The following is a 22,516-nucleotide window of genomic DNA, read 5'->3' as shown; positions in this document are numbered from 1 at the left end:
ACAGAGCAATCAGAAAGTCCATGAGAGCAAACCTAGAGGGATCTGGATAAAACTGTTTGGACAGGAGGTGGTATTTGACCCAATACAGTCTGAAAACAAATTAGAATGACATTGTCCTATTTATAAAACAGCTTACCATACTTATACCACAAGCTGTTCCTTCTGCTGCTGGCATGAACTTTGTCTCACACCGATGACCCACTTTGTGACACCAGAGCGATTTGCATATATCCTGAGAAGAAAAAAAGTACTCTATCTATAGTACTCATAATTCCCATCATTTCCTCATGTTTAGAAAGAGTAACAAAAGATACATGCCTTTGCTACCCTAAAAGCTGTATAAATAAAACCTTTTCTGAATTTAGATAGAGTCCAGGGTTTAAGATCATAGCACAGCCACATTCTGTATACTGCCTGCTTCTTTATGCACCATTTCACTATGTATTTTGTAAAACTGTTTTGACTGTGGGACTATAATAGAACAAAAACAGCGTTAAAAGGTTGAACGCTAAAATTACATCAAGTCTACAAGGACTATAATACTGTGAAGAGTCTAGATTTTCTAAAACTCAGGAGGTATCTGGAAACAGAGTCTCTTCACAGTGCTGTTCATTCTCTCTTCTTTCTTTACTAGCTATAGAAGAAACAGCTGCCATCACCTGATAAATGTGGTTAGTATATAAAAAAAATCAAAATACTCCATGATATTAACAGGAGTAAAAGAAATTACAATACTTTTTAGAATGAGCACTTCAGATTATTTAATAAAATGTCTTCTCTGAAGAGATCAGCAAGGAGTGTAGCAGTCACTGAAATAATGAGTTAATTAAATGAATCCTTCATTATGAAGTCAAGAGTGTAATTTATGTTTTTATTGTTCTAAGATAACTCTTTATAAATTTTCCAGGCTTTACTGTCAATGCATAAAAGTAAAATAAAACACAAATAACTTAGTCCTTGTTACCCCACACCCAATGCAAGTTTTGATCAAAATGCTACTGCCTGCTGATTTCCCTGAGCACGGTAGCCAAGGGCTCATGGGCCTTATGTATTCAGCTGCACTCCTTATGACTCCTGGAAAGAACGCATTTCCTTCTGAAACTCCCCTGGGATTCCAGTATTCCTCAAAAGAGGCCAGTACCTTCAAAGCAAATTTCCAAGCAAGATAAGGTAGAGAAATAGCCCAGGCCTCCAAAGAACACTGTATTACTTGTACTTATTTAGTGTACTGCAGTTCTCTAATGTAATTTTAACTTCTCAAAAGCATATCAATAGGTACCTTTACAAAGCTGAGGTTGCACAGTTTTGCTTTCATTCCAAATTGCCATTTGCACTGGGTATCAGCATCATAGATCTGCCCTGGCAGTTTGTCAGGGTATTTATACTGTCCTGTTTGCTTAGGTTCATCAATCAGGCAGGCAGCTTGAGCTGTACTATAATGAGAATGTATATTAATCATTACTATGATCTTTATATTAAAATATTTTAATTTGCTACAGACCAGCAAAAACACATAATATGGTATGCAGTACCTTTAACTAGGTTTAGAGGTATGCACTGAAATTAGAATATCTGCTTGTAGGAGCCAAAAGATCTTGACATCTTGTTGGTAGCCTAACCTGCAAAGTTTTAAGGAAGCGGGACTTTCCAGGCTTTCAGACTGTTGTGACAACAAGAATGATGTCAAATTATTTTCCTCCCTTTATTCCTGTGTAGCCAAGAGCAAGGTGATCTAGTCTGCTTCTTTCCCCTAAATGGATTACCCAAAAGGAATCAACAGAACCAGCGGGCACACTGTCTCATTTCAGCATTCACTTTGTGTGGACTCACAAACAGGAGGCTGCTGACGCTGTGTGCTTTGGGTTGGCTGTGTCCAGCTTAAGACCAACGTACAGTCTACTTTTTTCCCTTTGTATACGCTTGAGAACCCATGTACATAGAAGGTCACTCTATGCTGGATTTATCTTCCAAGTGTAAGTCTCTTGGACCATACTGCATGTTGGAGGGCTTCCATGACTTTTAATTTGCAATTTGCTTGTGTACTCAGAATATGTTGCAGCATGGCAGCAAAAAATAAATCACCAGAATTCTGTCACCTTTCCTGGCCGCTGCTCTAAGATACCAGCTTGTAATTCAAGGATCAGATCCACAAAACTATCTAGGTGCTTGATTCTCATTCTAAGGAATTAACATCTAAAATGCCTGTGTTGGATCTGGGTCTTATTACCACCTCCACATTTTTAAGTAATCATGTATAGTCTACCCACGCACAACAAACAAAAGAAAAGTTGTACAGGAAAGGACTGCAATTCTACAGACATTAAACACAGCCCAAACACCAGTTCCTTTAAAAGCATCACTGAGTAATGCCAACACGCCGGAGAAGTAATTGGTATCTTTCTCTTTTTCCTTTCATTCCCCCCAGAAACACTATATGAAAAATGTAAAATGTCCTTGCTCGTGACATGAGCTAGATCAAGAGAAAAACTCCAATGAGAAAGGCCACTAATGTTAATTGACATTTTGTAATGACTTTGGTACCACTGTGTCTGCCCTCTTTGGTGTTCACTTCCTACTAATTCTCTAATAAACCTAGCTGCTGACAGGAATGCCTGGGAAAGAATGATATGCGGGATATTCATGGAGGGTGAAATTCATGCTTTTGAAACGAGGCAGGACAAAAACATTTACATGCCATACCACCTATACGCTTCATAAGTCCAAGTGTGTGGGCTCACGTAGTACATGGGTTTGAGCACATTTTAAAAGAGGTGAATTTCACACTTTAGTAATTTTTATGTCTGTTCAAGAATTCAAGCCCAGTTATTAAAGATATATTCCCTGGCACCAGCCCAGATTTACATCTGACCTACCTGAGAAATTTGTTGAGATACTGCCTGCTGCATACAGACCAAGAAAACACTCCATTGTTTCCCGTGAGCGTGGGAGACATAATATTACCCTCAGCTTTCCTACAAGGATTTCCTTCTCCGTCATGAATCATACCAAAGCTGAAAAGAGAACCATGTGTGAGAGTGAAAATCTAGATTAATCAGAAGCAAGACAAAATCTGGGGCAGAAGAAACACTTTCTGGGTAAAGTTCTATGCCTGAACTCCACACGGAATGTGGAATTCATCTCTTTCGTTCCAAAGGGATGAAAACAGATGCACCATACTAATACTATTAGTATGAAACAAGCTCCAATTAATACCATTCAAATTTTATTGTCACCATACACTTGTCTGATGAGAAAAAGTTTGTCAGGTTTCACAAAAGGCCCATACTGGTGAGGCAAAGGAGCTCTGCAATGTGAGCTGATGACAAGATGCTGCCACATAAGTACCAGAGCTGCCAACTGTGTCAGTTTTACAGTTTAACCGCTTCTTTTTCCTGAACGAGAAATGTTCTGTGGTGGGATGGATGGAAATGGTGGATCTTATTTTCAGCCATACTTGTACTTGCCTATAAATCCATCAGCCTAAAACATGCGTGCAGTCTGAGCCTTTCTCTGCCTAGCAATAATGCCTGCTAACATGAATGGTGTGGAGATCAGAATCCAGGGAAACAGCAGTGTTACACAGCTGTAAGAATATAACTGTCCTCATAACAGGAGGCAAGAACTACATAGCTGTATTCAATCTTTAGCAAAAGAAGTGCGACTGAATGAATAGAATACAAGGTATGAATATAAAAATGTGATTTATTTTTTTTGAATTTTGGCTACTAACTTGCTATATTATCTCAGCAAATCACTTTCTTTTCCTCACCTTTGTCATACACTGTCACTTACTTTGCCTTGACTGTAATCTCTTAGTGGGAATACTGCCTCTTTCTGAGTGCTTTGCTCAGTCTGCAGCACCGTGAGGCTCTCCTTTCACTAGGAGAGGTGTTGGGATAGTATAAAGAATAATAAGCAATAATAAAAAACACATAAAAATTATAAATTATGTGGAGCTTATTGATATCTTAAAGCTAATTTTCAGGTTTTTTCCTTCCACTGTTTTATATTTACTCACTATATGGGACATCTGTAAAAATCAATGTGTTTTGAATAGAAATTTCATAATCTGTTACTTCAACGTTGTAGTACATTGGCAACTTTATGAATGCAATCTGTGCACATGCAGGGAATATCTAATTTACTGGAGCTGGTCCTCTACTGTTACAAATCATTGCAGGCTCATCAGAGTTACTGCATGTGTTGCCACCAGCTGAGGCTCCAAACTTGGTAAAATATATGGCTCCTATAAGTGGACAAAAAAAGTACCAACTGAGCTTGTATTTTAGAATTGTTTATAAAATGCTAACTTTTTTTCACATGCATTGCAGCCAAAGAATGCAGAGTTTATATACCCACTGACATAACGGGCTCTGAACTCCCAAAGGAACAGTTAAGCTTTCAGGTAAAAACACAAACTGCTTCAAGAAAACCATAAAAATGTGTAACAACTGAAGGTATTTGGTGGATTGCAGAATGTGATCTATACAGTATACAATATTCTCCTACTACAAAATCCTTAGGATAATATATTCACAGTGGACCTTAGCACCTTCAAGTCTGTCACAGGTATTTTTTTCTTCCAAGAATCTCTGTATCACAGAGACAGAATTCAGTTGTTCTCAATCACATACTAGGTAGTCTCAGGAACATGAACACGAACATATGATAATAAAGACATTTCGTATCTGGCACAGATTTTTTTCCAGGACATAAGATACATTTAATTAGGAGTATGGAACTATACCAAAGAAAGGCTGAATAATAGGAGAATCAAAGGTAGTGGTGAAATAGAAAAAAACCCCCAACTTAAAAAATTTCCAAGCATAATCTCTCAAAGCAAATAAAAAAATAAACAGGAAGGAAGGGCATTAAGAGACGAAAGGGGATATTTCTTGAAAAATAAGCTGTGGGCCTGATTCTCTCCTAATACTGATCAAAGGGCATTAAAAATATACTGAGGCCAGTGAAACTGCATTAGTGTGACAGGAGGATCAAACTATATATTTTACATCTTTGGTCCCATTGAAAGCATTGGCACCATTCCCACAGGCTTCACTGGTAGCTGGATTATTTTTTAATCCCTTGTTTCCCATCAGATGTACAAAAACCTGTGAAAGGGTCACTCATGTAGACATTAGGTCATAGTATATACTGTAGAGCATATTTGTACAATGAAAACTAAATAGTCCTGATTCAGTCATGCAGAATCAGAAGGACACATGCCTTGACCGAACAGCAGAATACAGTACCACTGCTTTTCAAAGATATTCTGTGCAGTAATGTCACTGGACAAAATAAAGATCCTACGCCCATGATTTTATCTGACCCTTGATTTCAGGTCTGTACCACATAAAGAAACTATGCCTCTATGCTGCCAGTGGTTACACAGACTCCAGCTTGAACTATGTTAAAACTGAAAAACAAAACCATAATAAAGTTGTGAAAAAATAATTCAAAATTATTTGGGGAAAAAAAAAAAACAGAAGAGCAAAACCTAATCATCATCTTCAGATTTAATTCAACAATTCAGAGAACAGCTGAAGCTCCATGGAAGATTATTACTGATTTTGTTTGAGAGACAGAGGTTCTTAGGAAAACTACATTCTTATTATGATAGAAACCAAATGGAAATCCAATGGATGTAGAGACAGGGAGGCAGAAACCCCCACAAAGGCTCTTTTTAGCCAAATGACGCATTAGTTATAGAGAACAAAGGACAGGTTGAATGGAATGAATGGCTCCCAGATGCTATGAAACACTGGGTCTTCTGGGAAAGGGACTTTTAAGAGATTCAGACAGATCACTCCTCCATACTGTGAGCTGCAGTGTTCTACCTCTTTTTGGAGCAACCACACTGATACTAGAAGCAATTTGTCTACCAGAACATGGTAGCAATGTGGGAAGCCTGTAGATTATTGTTGTCAGCTTTTACTGTTTATTCTTGTTATCACCTGTAATATATAAAATGTTGAAAAATAAAAATAAAAGGAAAGTTACCCTGAGCAGCTGATTCATCATTTCATGCTAAAGGACACACCTCTGAGTGAAAAATCTTGACTCTGGCCTAAAATTGTCTATAGCTTCCCATCAAATTAGAAACAGTTGTGAGGTGGCTGTGACAGAATAAGGTTCCTCCACCTATGGCAGCAAAATCAATCAAAATCCAACAGTGGTTATTTTTATTTTTCTTGAAGAGATGATATTTAACATGGCCAACACATTAACTGGATGTTTGATGTATTCTAATCATTATACAGCACTCTATAAATCATAGAATCACGGAATTATTTAGGTGGGAAAAGACCTTTGAGATCATCAAGTCCAACTGTTCAGCTAGCATTGCGAAGTCCACCACAAAACCAAAGCACCACATCTACACGTCTTTTATATACCTCCACAGATGGTGACTCAACCAGCTCACTGGGCAGCCCGTTTCAATGCTTGACAACCCTTTCGGTGAAGAAATTTTTCCTTATTTATCCAGTCTAAATCCTAGTGCAACTTGAGGCCATTTCCTCTCATCCTACCACTTGTTACTTGGGAGAAGAGACTGACACGCACCTCACTACAGCCTCCTTTCAGGCAGTTGTAGGGAGCAATAAGGTTTCCCCTGAGCCTCCTTTTCTCCAGGCCAAACACCCCCAGTTCCCTCAGCTGCTCCTTATAAGAATTGCGCTCTAGACCCTTCACCAGCTTCATTGCTCTTCCCTGGACATGTTCCAGTACCTCTACATCCCTCTTGTAGTGAGGGGCCCAAAACCCAACGCAGCGTTCAAGGCACAGCATCAACAGTGCTGAGGGACAATCACTTCCCCGGTCCTGCCAGCCACACCATTTCAGATACAAGCCAGGATGCTGCTGGCCACCTTGGCCACCTGGGCACACTGCTGGCTCACGTTCGGTAGCCGTCAACCAGCACCCCCAGCTCCTTTCCCACCAGGCAGCATACCAGCCCCCTGCCCCCAGCCTGCTGCTCTGCGGGGAGTCGTTGTGCCCCAAGTGCAGGACCCGGTACTGATCCTTGCTGAACATCATACAACTGGCCGTGGCCCGTCTATCCAGTCTGCCCAGGCCCCTCTGCAGAGCCTCCTGCCCTCAAGCAGATCAACACTCTTGCCCAACCTCGTGTCATCTGCAAGCTGACTGAGGGTGCACTTGATCCCCTTGTTCAGATTGTTGATAAAGATACAAAACAGGACTGGCCCCAATACAGCCCTGGGGAACACCACTTGCGACTGGCCACCACCTGGATTTAACTCCATTCACCACCACTCTTTGGGCTCAGCCATCCATCTGATCCAAATGATCCATATTTAACTGATTTATGTTAACTTGTGCTATGTTTCCATTCACTCACAGATTTATTTATAGAAGGAGCATGTAAGACTCATGAAACTTACTTGTGTCCAGATTCATGAGCAATTGTAAAAGCCAGTCCAAGGCCTGTATCTTCATTAATGGTACAACTACGGTATTTGCTGCACATGCCACTGATAGGTGCAAATCCTGAAGGAAGGAAGCAGTAGAATAGTTTGTTCCCCTACAGAATCCCAAATACATATATCATCTGCACTGGTCCTAATAAGCCAGTCTATTTGTGGTGCATGAAGATGATTGTCTGCTTCATCGGATTTATCATGGAGGAATTACAGCAGACTTTTATTTAGCTATAAAGAAAATCCTGTATAAGAAGTATAAATCAAACCTAACCTCTCAAAATATACTTTACTTGTAAAGATTATTCTTTCCCCCCTTCATGCCTTCACTGCTCCCAAATTAGGGAGGAATCCCATTCAAAAAGGGCAAGTAGTCATAAAAAGGTAAAAAAATATCAGTGGCTCAGAAATATTCTCAAAATCAAAAATATTCCTTGAAGAGGTGACAATTCAAAAGGATGTCTTCAGAAAGCTTATTTTGCCACTTTTTCTGGGGCAATGATACTGGAAATACTCGTTTTCTTTTAGGTATCTCAGAGACAAATATATAAAAATAATAGTGTTCTTTACGCTTCAAAAAGGCTACTATTATGTGCAAAAATAGACGATTTTAAAACATTCCCATCTCTATAAATCAAGATGATGCTGTTGACACTCACGAGTTTATCAGAACATGTTTTCATATCATACCTAAAGTATCACAGGGCTCATTTTTCCAAGAGCAGATATCAAAGCCCGTAAGCAAGATGGCATGGTCATGGCGCTTTCCATTCTTCCCAACCAGAGCAGACTGCCATTGGCAAAAGCTGTTCAGTGACTGGTCCGCATGGTGGTTAATCAGTAATCCACCCTGTAGATATTTCATGGACATAGAAATAAGGTGCTTCCATCAATATTTGAGAAAGGCAATTGAAAGAATAAGAGTTGGTTAGGGAAAAGAGTATTACTTTTTCATATTTGTTTTGCATAAACTTATGTATTCCCATGTTAACTGTCTGTGATGACCAATTCTGTTGATAAGTGAATCAATTACAATTGTAGAATAAAACTGCTCCTCTCCCCAGACACAGATATTTTCAAAGTCAGTGGTTGGAATTACAGTGTACAAATAATTTTGATTCCTGATAAAATTGAACGCTAAACTGTTTTCAATCTTGTGATTAAAATATTTGGAGATTTCTCTGAAGGAAAAGTATTATCCAAGTAGATCAACCCATCACAAATTTGTCTTCATCAGAAGAAATTTTGTCTCCTTTTGTGTCAGCATCCTTACCAAAAGAATTGGCACCACTCCCACCTTTTGTTACACACTATCTTCAATTCAGGACTTTTGACTCCTTGCCCTTCTGATCACCACATCCTGGAAAGTCCAGGTCACAATCTTTTTATTTATTTAAATACTTCTTAAGTAGATTTCTCATTCCAGCTATTTCTGTTCAAGAAAATGCTGGAAATTGTTAAGTTTTATCTCACTGAAATCATTTCAGTGTTTCTAAAGAACATTTACATGAAACGAAGATTTTAGTATCAAAAACTGAGAAGCAGTGAAATGCAGAAAGTGTGATTTTGGAGGTTTTTGTGATTTTCATCTTCTTCTCACGCTTTATGTCTTAAGAAACCTCTAATGAAAGTTCATGTACCTAACATAGGAACACCCAATACTCCCTGTGAACAGCAGCAAATGAAGCACACCACACAAAAATTCTGACCCAACTTACAGGCTCTTGTTCCAAAAGAAGAAGGCTCACAATGATAATGTTTATATCACTTCCAATTGTTCCATCTTTAAACAGACTAGAGACCTGCAATGGTTATTGAAGAGGAAATATCATCTACATGTGTAATTTTTTTAATAGACTAAACTCATGTATTGAGTTACTGCATTTGGCTTCAATTTCCATTTAAAATTAATGGAGTTATTACCTTTTCAGATTAATTTAAAATAGTTTAACCCAGAATTATGCCCCAAACCACTAGACTTATTCAAAAACCTTGAAAACTTTCTATTGTCTTCAGTGAGCTTTGTTCTGTCCTTGGTTTCCTGGATTAAGCGTAATCAAGTTCAAATTCAAGTTTTGTAGTACAAGGGCAAAGCCACAAAGCAAAATATATTTTTTGTTAAATTATATGATTTTTCACAAAATAAATTTGTGCTTTCTCAAATGAATTTTTGTTTCAAGGAGAGACATCAGACAAAACAAAGTTTCATGATACTAAATGAAAGTTTCCATTTCAGAGTATCTGCCTTTTTTGTACTACACAAGAAGTAATTTAAAATATGACATTTTAAATATTTTCCTTTTTTTTTTTTTTTTGAACCCTACAGTACTGTTGACAGAGCTGTGATAATCTAGGGATAATTCAGATACACCACATCTTACCATATTCATGACTGTTAAGATGTACGTTGTTACATTTTCCTTGCCATGTTTCTCCAACATTTTTTTATCTGCCACAACAAGGGTTTCAACATTGAGACTTCCATTTTTCTGAATTTTAGCAGATGATCTTTTGAACCTTGCAGAAGTCCCATATTCATCTGAGCGAATGTACGTCTCTTCCGTGGGTGGCTTAGGTGCATCTAAAAGGAAATAAAACTCAGTTTTGGAAAAGGTTCAGAGCACTCATGAACAGTTTCATCAGAAAATGAAGCATCACAAGTTTAGAGCCTTAGATTATTTTTACAGCACATGATCTAGTACTTATGGCTAAGTTATTCTATATTTATTAATAAAGACCTGATTCATTCCTGAGCGAAGGATGGCTACAGGGAGAGAAGAAAATGGGAGAACCACAATCGTATGCAATAACCACTTTAAAAATAAAAGAATTAATCTAACAAAATGGTAGTATTTGTGGCAAAAAATACATACAGAAGTTTAACAGAATATCTACATTTTTCCTATCCTTTTGATAACTTCTTAAGGTGTTTGGCATGTGCTACTTACATAGCAGTTGGTAAAAAAGTCCTTTCCACAACAGATGTCCACCGTCAGTACAGAAAGCAGACACACACCACAAGTAAGATTCCTGCCAGCCTGCTGTTGTGATTGACATTAGCCTTCTATGTGAATTTGCCACTGAGATTATCCCTGCTGGGAATATATTTATATAGGGAAATGTCAGGCAATAGCAAGGAGGGCTTGGTAACAGGATATGCGCATCCAGCCCACACACCCCAATGCCAGGGAGCACTTTTTCCCTCTGTACTTGTGTCACATGGTCAATGGCACAGTTAGAGCATGGTCTCTACTCCATTTCTTCACAGCCAGGAATGGGAAAATAAATCTATATCCTAGTCCTGTAATGCTGCTGTTATTCATAGCTTCTTTTGCATAAACCTACATTGCCTCTGAATCAAGAATTAACTCGAAGGCCACTTCAACATATTATTCAGATAACGATAGAATTTTTTTGTTCACAGGATGTAACATGACACAAGTGAGGAAGCCTCAGGTAATCAAAAAAATCCTGCCTGTGTCTCATCACAAGGACATAGTTAAAACAGATGCTACTTCCTTCCATGCCAAACTGGGAAATCATGAATACCACAGAATGCACAACAGCAGCCTGCTTGCAAGGACTAAGTCACTCTGAACTATGTTTAACATGCCAGTAACTGTGCTAGTAAGATTTTAAAATGTATCAGTCATTATAAACAATTGTCCTTTACAAGCTCAAAGAACTTTTCTGGAAGCACGTCAAGACATGAAGACATGCCTCACCCAAGAGTGAAGCATTCAGTTCAAGGCACATCAGTTTCCATGTACTGTTTTGAAGGCAATACGACTTCAAGGCATTCGACTCATAAATCCATGAGCAGTGTTTTGCTCTTGAATTAACTTCACTGTTACTAATAAAACCTAAGCAGCAGCAATGTTTCAAGCATGATTTATGATCCATATGGTCCAGTTAATTCTCAGGATCTAAAAACATTTAGATTGTGAAGGGTCTGAAAGATTATTAACTGGCTGTCCTAGTGCTTACAAATTGCCAGCATATGAAATTGTAGAGGATGGTGAGTGGGACAAGCTACTTTTATGACACTAAAAGTGGCAGTGTGCTCTTCCCTCTTACTGTTCATCAAGTTTGGAGTCGTTCTTGGGTTAGGATAAATTAACCTCAACTCAGTGGTGTTAATAGTAGAGGAGTGTCTTCCATAAGACTGCATTCTGAATGCCTTTGTTCATTCAAGCTGAAATTTTCTATTCCAGGTGATCAGATTGGACTTTGCTGAAAATTTCAAACTGATATGACTCCAGATCTCAGAACAAGACAATGTACAAACCAAGAAAAAAAACACCACCACCAAAAAAAAACCAAAACCAAGAAAAATGTCCCAAATAATCATAGAAGAGGTGTTGCCTTTACTGAAGTGAGATGTTTTCTTCTACATCCTGTCTTTACTCAATTAAACAATCACAAGTGATTTTATTTGTAGGACTGCATTCATTCAGTGAACATACATTGACTTGTTCTATAGATTAGCCAAAGCTGGGTATAGAAATAGGTTGTAATTTTTTAGAACTCCTTCATTTCTCTCGGAAGGTTACAGATATGTACTGCATGAACTGAAAGACTGCAGGATGTGAAAAGAAAGTTTCATGGTTAAGGTAATTAAATACAATCTTGCTTAATCAGATCCTAACAGCATCTGAAACAATCTAAACAATGATGGGTAAATCACTTATACTAAACTCATCACAGCTAGATGCTAATTGCATGTTCTTCATTTAACATAAACCCAACTTGAATATGCAGCTAAGAACTCACAGCTGTAACTGAAGTTATTTAATATATAGATACACACATAGAATTAGAGGAGCATATATTCTGCTAAGTATTTTAAAGAAAAACCTCAGTTTATTGATTTGGTCCCCAGAAGCAATGGTTATTTTTGACCTCTCCTGTGTCTGAGCCATGAGAATAATGACAGTATCTTCTCACATGCCAGGAGGTTATGAAAATACAGTGTTCAAAATGTACTCATTTATTATAGCAATAAGCACCATGTAAAAGCTCAAGTGGACACAAATAATTCTTAATTTGGACAAGCAGTCACAGGGCATACAGTAAAAAAAGTGCAAGATCACAGCAGACAATGCAAATAAAATGCTGTAGAGCTGATGAGCACCAGTGTCCTCTGCTCTGAAGCAGGCAGCAGGAAAACCAGACAGGAGGGAAAGGGAGTGTGTAACGAGGTATTTGTGAACTGCATTAGAATACAAATGTTTATAGGTTGAATCATAGGCTTGTGCATCTGGTATTTGAGGTCTAGCTTTCCAATCTAGAAAGAAGGATTTTTGAGGAAGCTGTCAATTTTTAATAGGCAGTTTTCAGGCCTCAGGCAGGCCTCAGTCTCAGCCAGCCACCTTTTCCACTACCTCCTTTCTCATTCCTTCCCTTCTGTTTGTTTTCTCTTTCTTCCTTACATGCCTGCCTTTTGGAAAAGGAACTGTCTCATTTTCTAAGAACTCAAGTAGGAAGTTGGAAGAATATCACTGGACTGAGACAATGTTTTCAATACTGTGTGCAGTCCTGGAGACCCTCATTAAGAAACTCAGCTCTAAAGCAGATCAGCTTTCAAACAGAATCAACTGAATGCTGTAAGCACAGATATAGGGTCCAAGGGGGATCTAAAATGTTCTGCAATTTGAGGGTCTAATGAGGACTCAGACTAGACCTTGGCAGGATAATATATTCCAATATTTTTTTTAAGAGGTGGCTCCAAAATCTTATTTAAACAATTTACATGGGAGGTTCTTTTTGAAGATCTCAGTTGCTAAACATTTCATTATCAAATAGTGAGTTCTGAAAGACGTATTCTCTATCCTCTCAGAAATTACTGACTACTTTTTCTCCATCTTCAAACCTAATTAATTATATATCCCCAAACTAACAGAGAGCAGATCAGGGGCTTGGCATCCATCACTGTGCAGAACTGCTTACTGAAAACTACGTAATTGTCACAAAAATCAGGCAAGGGATCTTTTAATCTAGGTAGAGAATAAGAAAACTAAACAGTGATTCTAATGGCTTAATAAAATAGATTATGACATCAATTTAAAGGAATAATCAAGTCTGTAATATCTAATCCACTTTAGAACTGTATAATTTAAGGTTATTATATCTCCATCACAAAGGTGACTGTGAATCACACTTCAGAATCACCATACAGTCTCTAAGAGCCACTATCTCAAACAAGGAGAGAAAGTTTCCTTACATACATTTCTTGCGACGTCCACAAAAATGTTGCTTTTGAAACCTTCCATGGTGGTAACCGTTTGCTTGAGCATGATACTTGTGGGAAGTGTGAGTTCTGTGATGACCAAAAGAAAAGTGTTTGGGATTGGACTCTATTGTGTACCGATGCACTTTCTCTTCTGCAGTTCGTTTATATAATACATGAGGATGGTGTCCAGCAGGCGATGTGTAGTTGTGCTCCTGTGCTAGCTGCTGAGGTAACGGAGATATAAGGAACTCGATCTTCTGTGTCCTTATCAAACCTGACTAAAAAAAGAAACACCACCAGAAATTAGAGAAAAGACTGTCAAAGTTCACAGCTGGAACATGCTAGGTCTTAAACTGTTTTTTCTTCAAAGCCTAGACAGATTAAAATGTGCTCTTCTAAATTAGATTTACTCAAGATATAATCTAGATAGTCTTCTCAATTAAAATATGCATTTTTTCACTTCGGAGATCACGAGGTTTCACGTTTGGTAACACACAAAACAAGAATGTTGCGGGACTGGCAACATAGCACCTTCACACAGTACCATGAATAATTTCGTATGCAATATTAATCCATTCTTCACAGTACAGATTTGGTTCTATGGGTGTTTGTGTACAGCATATACAGTCTCACATAAAAAGAAAAAGCTTTTGGAAAATGCAACTTCTAATAAATGCATACATTAGTAAACCAATATATTTGAATTTATTTTTTTTTTTCTGAATAAGGTATTACCAGATGGGAATCCCAGACTTAAGGTTACCCCTAAGTATAAACGTAAGCACATTATAGTACAGCAGCACAAAGCTGAAGCATCTGAACATTTTAGTGCTATCATTCAGTAATCAACTCCCTGCAATTTAATCTTCATAAATGCAGTTTATTATTTATGCCCTCCTACAAAAGAAAACTGATCAGTGAAAGCAAGTATCTGATTGTTTTCCTTCTTGGATCCCTGAAAGACAGAAGTAAGTATGGGAAAACTACGCTGTAGTTTTCACATAGTATCTGTGCATAAAACTGCACATGTGATGAAGTGTTTCCAGGATCAGGGCCAGGGAAATGTGGGTGGCACTGAGGAAGTATTTCCATGCAGCTCATTAATCAGTTATGATTTTATTTCATTTCTTGGTTTTGTAAAACATGTTGTAATAAACACTCCTTTTTACCAAGTCAAAAACCAAGAAGAAGTTTCATCAGGTAATTCTATTACATTATATACGTAATACTAGATACAGATTTTTGGTTTGGATCAGTGAGGCTCTACCATGTGCCAACACGCTCCTGCCAAAACTGACATCCCACGAGGACTACATATCTCTTATGCTTCAGAAAAATATGTGCAGACAAACAAATGTCAATTGCAAACCATCTTGCCCGACATCTTAAGTCCTCCCAGATTATGATTCCACCTCCTTCCTCAAAAAGTATTCTTTGAAAATGCACATATTAGACATGTAACACCTATTCCCTCCTGAAATGGATGCTTTTCTTTAGACTAACCTCCTAGGACCTGAATGCCAAGGGTATCAGAAGGAGACCAGTTTGAATGCCTAATGTAAGCATTGTATTTCTTGAGGATTTGTGGAATTTTCTGCACTTTCAAAATTGTTTCCCATGAGGAAAAGTCAACAGAAAATGAAAAGCAAGTCAAAATAGAAAGTTATATATGAAATCTTCACAGCTTTAACCACTTACCAAGTTAATGCTAAAATTGACTTTAAGTCTATTCCAGCTGAAAAGATTTATCAGAGATATACAGGTTCTTAACAGCCTATAGTCATACACTATGCCCTTTTCATGGAAATTCACTTCTGCCTTTCCAAATCAAAGGTGGCTTCGCAGTACTCCCCAGTACAAGCAACTTTCACAGGGGCCTAATAATAGTGCTTGCAAAATCAAATGGTGACCTGAATTTTGACAATAGAAGAGATTCCATATTATGAACTATGAGGGTCTACTTGTCTCCTGCAAAATAATGTGAAAACAAACATATACGACATTCTGATTAAGTTTGCCTCCTCTCTTTTCTTCAACATGAATTCATAATTCGATATCAGCCTATGATCTTCTTAACATTCTAAATGAAGGTTAAAATTGCCTCTGTCAATAAGAGACAGGCTTTAAATAATTGACAAGAATTTAACTTGGCTGTTCACTGCAATAAGTTGGCATATTTCAAATGTCAGATCGCATTTGGTCATGACAAAGTACTTTCCTGTAGGGAAGAAGACTAATATTTTAAATCTTTATGATGTGTGTCATCACACAATTTAAAAGTGGTTCCGAGAGGCAATTTTTATCTGCTAGAGTGCACTGATAATTGGGCACTGCTAAATGATTTTTTTTTTCAGTTGGAAAACAGAAATGTAGTGAATCTGGTTTTTATTTCCCCATTTTAAAGGCTTCTAGAAATTATTCCTGTAGGATTCATTTTGTCAATGATTCAAACCATATGGAACAAAGGGTTTTCTACATTTTCCTGTAAGACACTGTCCCTGATGTACACCAAGTTTCAGCCCCCAATGTAATTTCTATATTTAACATTGTAAGGGTGGATTGAGAATCAGGGGGTGGGGGGGCCGAGAGTAAACTGAACTCTGGGCCCTGCGCTGCATGTATATTGCTGCACCTTTACATAGCCTGTAGCTGACTTGCGTGCCTTACAAATGCATTCACTTTTTTCCCAGTAGAAATTACTCTAAATCTCCCATAAGACTCCTTTCCTTTGGGTTTTACATCAGACACATCCTCCAAATTGAAAAATGTTGTGTAAATGAAAGATACTTTTGTTTTGATAACATCGAGTTTTATGAAGTTGTCAAGAAGAAAGGGAAAGTGCCACGGAGCAGTCTGAACACTCACTCAATCACAGACCATTTTCTATTTCTTCCAGGTATGGGATCGTTTCAAAACCTCATATTAAAATAATCTGTCTGGCAATTCCAAAGTAACGTTGAGTATGCTGACCTGGCTTCTGACAGAGATGCTCCGGATCACTGCAAAGGGGGCAATTGGGCAATAACTGCCAGAGACTTTTCTTGCAGGTTCTTTAATTTTAGCCTTAGGTAAAGCAAAATGGCCTATGGCTATGGTCATGCTGGCTGGAAAATATAACAGCTGAGAAATGCCAGAGCACAGAGGTAGGATACCAGCACAGAATCATCTTTTCTAACTTTAAGCTGCCAAAGAATCCCAGTTTCTTGAAGGCCAGATTTTGGCTAGTGTGTACCCATGGGCACTCTAAGTTTCAGGGTGGTGGGTTGGGTTTTTATTTTTGTAAAAAAAAGGGTTCTGGGAATTTTTTCTGCAAATACATGAAACATTTTTCTAATTGTAAATTAGGTGCACTGTGTTTATCCAGCTCCAATACTTCAGTAGATGAACACATACTGTCAAAACTGTCATGGAAATTCATGCATTAGGTTCCCTATTACAGCATAACTTTAAGTATACATGTGGTTTTCCTTGAATCAGAACTCAGTATCTTTCCATTAACTTTGATGGGTTTGGGACCCATCAAAGAGAGGGTCAGATAGGTCAAAACTCCACTTTTATTTCAGATTCTCCACAATTATAACACCATGAGAGGAAGCAGGATGACAAAATCTAACGTTTTTACCAAGTCTAGACAACACAGCATGAAAAAGGCCAGGGACTCCTCTCTATTCCCTCTTTCTCCCACTGTGGCTATAACTAATAACAGCAGTAATTGTGAGAATATGGTGGGAAGGAAAACCCAAGAGATTGCTCAGTTGGAATTTGCTGTTCTCTTGTTCTTTCCTCACAACACATTTGCTTTCCTTCTGTAAGGGATATTCCATGCCACTGGAAAGTAAACAGAAAGACATACGTTGATCTGTGTGGTTAGCAAATAATTCCGAATCAATAAATTAGAGGAACTTGCAGTTTGTTTGCAGAAAAGTTGAGGAGAGATGAGAAGGCAACATTCCTACCACTTGTTATTTGTTGGGAAATGTTTGCTTAGCTCTGGGCTAAAGGAATTTTCAGATCCATTACGTCTTTGTGAAATTCCTCAGTATCAGGGTGTTATCACCAAGGTAAGGCACTTGTTCTGTTTTCTTGGTGTGTTTCAAAAGGAGGAAGAATTGCAAAATCAAATTTGGACAAGGGAAAGGATAATAAAATACCTGATTCAAGATTTTTTTACATTGAAGTTAGATTATAAGCTGAAAAATAAGAAGAATTCTTCAAAACACTGAAAGTTCATCTTAGCTATACAAACCCAGGTAAATCTTCCACTGATTTTAGACCCACATAGCACAGTTTTGAGAGTCACATGCTAACATATCTGTTTCTAACAGGTCTCACTGCCCTCTTACTGGAACAGCACAAAGGCTGCTCCCATTTGTCTCCTCCTGTGTTAGACTCTGAGCAAAGCCTCTGGCAGATTACCAGCCTGTAAACCCAATTCATTTTGAGGCTTCAGCATCTCCAAAAAACAGACCCTCAATAAAAAACACAGCAGTGACAGTGAGCAAAGGATTTTCAAAACTTACGTTCCTTGCCTATAGTTGAACAAAGCTAAGTTCTCAGGTAGCAGACAAACCCTTGCTCTGAGCTAGAAGACCCTCATGGCTGTGGGTTCTCTGCATATAAGGCATTTTCGTTACATGCTAATTAAATGAAAGCAACAGCTTGGCCATAAACATATTAAAGTTGCAGGAGTTCCATAAACCAGATGCAAATAATGAGGTAAGAAGCATAATGAAATTAAACTGAGAATTAAAGCATGAATAAATGAACTGCAATGTCTCTGCTAAACGTAACTACGTAATACTGACTGACACAAAGTTAAATCACAGTTTGTACTAAGACAGGAATATCTCAACTAAATAAAGTGCTAAAAAGTTTGCATGTATGGTCTAAGGAATACTACTTATACCCAGAATGCTTTACTCAGTGTTATGAGCATGCACATAAAATTAGGTGTTAAAAAACAACTGTGCCTCTAACCGAGAGCAGCTAAAACAATGGCCAAATAAATCAATGAAGTCTATACCATTAGGTCGGTGTGTATGTACTCAAGATGAAAAATCTTTCAAAAGGAAGAGTTAAACGTTGTTTCACACCCATTAAAATAGTTCCAAAAATTCATGCAGTTTTAAAAGACTTGACAAAAGGCCAACTGAAATTGGCATAAAGCTTTCCACAGACTTCAGTGTACATTGATCCAAGACTTCTGTTATTTCCCAACTGTCCAGCTTCTAAAAAACACAAATCATTGATTCAAACACATCTTAACAAGAGTTACAGCACGTAAAGTACAGAGACATAAAGTACAGTTTTTAGTTCTACTTAAAACAAATAGAAATATAAATTAAGAACTTCCTTGAAATATAAAGAATAAGAAGAACAGATGGCCTAAGAACTACGGTTGCTGGTTATTTAAAATTATCTGAGGGCAAAGATGTCTCTATATCTAGTACTCACATCACAATATTGTTGGGACCATCTCACGCCACAGCATATTGGAGTCTTTTCTTGTTCACTTTGTAGAGAAAATTAATGAAATTATCTTAGCTACAGTTCATTTTAATCAAAGTCAAACTCTTATTTTCTGCCCCGATGCTCTGCTAAGTCTCTGGCACATTGCACCACAAAGGAAATACAACAGACCCATCTCTGCCACCGAAGAATTCCCTTGCTGGAGGAGAGACTCCCCTAGCTCTGGTGTCCAACCTGTGGGTTTGTCTACCAGATTGTTTCCCATACTGGAATAATGAGTATCCTAGAAGCAGAAAGAGGGTACGATAGAGATCCAGAGAACATAAAGTTATTCACACAACTTAGAACCAGCTGACAACAGCCAGAAATTGCCTTTGGGCCCAGACTGGCCTTTAGAATCAGGCAGATGTCAATTTTCAAATGCCAACGTGCTGCACCATGTGCTAGAAGAAGGGAAAGGTCTCCCCATAACTCCTGTACCTCCACTCAGACTCCACCACAGACTGATGGGGAGATGAGGCCCTTCCCTCAGGTTTTATAAGCTGATGATGATAGTTCCATCATGAAGTACAGAAATGACCTCATGACCTTCAGTCTGCGCTCAGCCCTCCGTTCATTCTGCACATACTCCAGGGCAGCTGGTGGCAAGCCAGCTCAAACTAGAAACAATGTAGCTGCTAAGAGACCAGGTTATTAGCTCAGGCACAGTGTAACATTTATGTGTCTCTACATGGTATTTTGGAGCATTTAGTTCATGACCAGCAGCTTGGAGAACAGCGACTGATTTCAGCCCTATTTCAAATGCATACTGAGAGAACATCATGTGGAGATGGCAGTCCCCTCTGCATACACCAGCAGCCTGACACAAAATCTGGTCAAGACAGCAGGAAAAGTGCCAGCTGTTCAGAATGGGGTTTGGGTCAAGCCTTGAAAACGGGGTAGAGACATAGTTTTCTCACACATGCTAAGGAAACCCAGGTAGAATAAAGTCCTGGTAAGTTTGCCAACATTCATCATATGGCTTCCTCTTTCCTCCAGAGCAAGGATATTCAACCAATACTAGTACAAGGTTGTCCAAAGCAATCCTGCATCATGCAAGCAGTTTAAATAAATTATTGTTTCTTTAGAGAATCTGTAATGAAGTAGACTCACCTCTTGAGATGGGTTAAGCTGGTAGTCTGAAAAATACGTGAGACTATAACCTTACTACAGTCATAAGAAAAACTGCTTCCAAGAATTATAGCCAGCTGAACAGCCCAGCCTGACCTGGAATTGTACATACCTGTTATCACTAACTGACTTTTTGAGAGATGGGTTATTGAGCACCTCTCAGGTTAGGGTCAAAATGTCAATGCTCTGGAAAATATAATCAAAATGAGCAAATTAAGATGTGAAATTAGGTAGAAAAAATGACAAGCAACATATCTGGCAAAGCAGAAAGAAGGAGCCAAATTGCAGAAAGTGTTGCTGAGGTGAAAGATATCTTTACCCTTGGGAAGCATCATGAGCAAACAGCCAAACCAATGGCAGTAAATCATGGTAATTAAAGTTCATTCCCTCTTCGCTATGACCTAGAGCTCCTTTTCTGGGTGGTAACTGCAAACGGGACAGCAGCAGCTAACAGAGCTAAGGTGTGTTTTACCTCCAGAAGCTATTTTTGTCCCACTCAGAAGGGCACTTCACACAGATGTGCCCACGTTGCTGAAGCACTGGGTAAATGAAACAAGCTTCTGAGACACAGTGACAGGGGTACGACCCATGATTCTCCAGCAAAAAGTGACAAGGCTGGACCCTAAATCCATACCCATGTCGTTAAATAAATTACTGACTTTTAAAGAGTGTTAAGCACCCAGGAGCTCCCACTGAGCTGAACATTGTCTCTGCAAGCATTTCCAGAGTGCATTTATACCAATTTGGGAAAGAAAATGTTCTGGGAAACTAGTGAGAATGGACTCTCATGAGGCTTCCAATAATACACATGTATTATTGAAGTCAGAAATCCCACGAGTAAAACTCAGAGCATGTTCATTTTTGATCCTATCCCAAACCAGGCAGCACAAAGGCATGCAAACACACTAAATGAAAGAAAGAATTTAAGTTAACTAAACTTTTCCCTAGCTTTTATGTTTGCCAAACAAATTCACCCATTCTTCAGAAAAGTATCAAGTCTGTATGTGGGCAGTTACTGACGACTACCCTGGAGTCAGGGAAGTACAAACGTGATGTTTTATTGGACTGGGTCCTTGGCTGATGAGAGTAACCTCAGCAGATCTTTACTGATTTTCACCAGATTGGAATATCTGGCTTTGTACCACAGCAAATGTTTAGGTTAAGTTAATGGCCTTTATACACACTAAAATATTTTTATTGTGAAAGAAGCATTAGCATCACTAATTGTTGCCTATTCTGACTTGAGAATTGTACAGCAGATCACATTTTTCTTTAGATTCTAAGTGACTCACAAAAATAACTCAATTTCTTCCATTTTCTAACATAAGATAGATTTCTTGCAAATGTAAAATGTTAAAGAGTTTGTAACAATATAGCATTTTATTATCTGAGGATCTGACAGAAGGAGAGTACGATGTTTAAATTGCCTGTCTGAGTTAGTCATGAAAGACTACTCTGTTTAGTTACTCAAAAGAAGTGCTATGCAGAACATTCAGCAATTATTAAAACAAGGTAACAAAATTACATGTCTTTAATTATTCCTATATGAACAAAGACAGTGTTATCTCTGAATAGTGCCTTTGTATTTCTGCAGTTGACTGAACTTGTTTAAAACATCTTTATGCAACCCTCTGTCAACATATGGTAAATAAGGAAATTTTCTTATTTGTTCCTCCAGTTAAGGTAAATGAACCAGTCACACTGGTATTTAAATGTATTAGATTGGTATTTATAGCAGGGTAATGAGATATGCTAGAACCAACACAAATTTGATTGCTTTGCCACAGATTAAATACTTGCTTGTCAGTACGTGAGCACCCTCATTTTTCATGGGTTTTTTTGTTTGTTTGTTTGGGTTTGGGTTTTTTTTTAACAGAAGTAGGTATGATAAATGAACAGAAGAAAAACACTAATGTAAACTTACAGCATTATGACACTAACCATACACTAATAATATTTAAGTGCCCAAAGTCAACCAAGTTGCACTCAAGATCACTTCATTAATGATTTCATCAATATGGCTCTTTGGCTTGCTATAATGGTTCTGGAAAGCAATTAGCTAAAACCAACAGCTTGAATTTAAGCTTGGTAACTGTACAAGCACTTGGGTATGGCCTGTTTAAGCAAATCCCTGCAACTGTAAGATAAAATCATGATACTTTATTACTTATGACAGTTCTGAAATCCATCGCAAAGTAAACAGGAA

The 22,516-nt window shown here is 38.1% G+C and overlaps 1 protein-coding gene across 3 annotated transcripts in view; it reads right to left on the bottom strand.

Annotated features, from left to right (window-relative positions):
- ADAMTS18 (ADAM metallopeptidase with thrombospondin type 1 motif 18) overlaps nt 1-22,516 on the bottom strand; it is a 79,901-nt gene that overhangs the window by 37,100 nt on the left and 20,285 nt on the right. For 2 of the 3 annotated variants that reach the window (XM_037409559.1, XM_037409562.1), the window contains exons 4-11: nt 13,667-13,949; nt 9,821-10,020; nt 9,158-9,241; nt 8,130-8,289; nt 7,404-7,509; nt 2,874-3,011; nt 1,280-1,433; nt 137-232 (exon numbers count right to left, since the gene is read on the bottom strand). In XM_037409559.1, the coding sequence (XP_037265456.1) occupies nt 137-232; nt 1,280-1,433; nt 2,874-3,011; nt 7,404-7,509; nt 8,130-8,289; nt 9,158-9,241; nt 9,821-10,020; nt 13,667-13,949 (1,221 nt within the window). Of the gene's footprint in view, nt 1-136; nt 233-1,279; nt 1,434-2,873; nt 3,012-7,403; nt 7,510-8,129; nt 8,290-9,157; nt 9,242-9,820; nt 10,021-10,387; nt 10,725-13,666; nt 13,950-22,516 lie in introns of those variants that run through there. The other variant, XM_037409563.1, reaches the window with a different exon arrangement.

Source organism: Falco rusticolus, chromosome 15 (assembly GCF_015220075.1).
Source record: "Falco rusticolus isolate bFalRus1 chromosome 15, bFalRus1.pri, whole genome shotgun sequence".
Lineage (NCBI taxonomy): Eukaryota > Metazoa > Chordata > Aves > Falconiformes > Falconidae > Falco > Falco rusticolus.
This window is presented reverse-complemented; position numbering and strand designations above follow the sequence as displayed.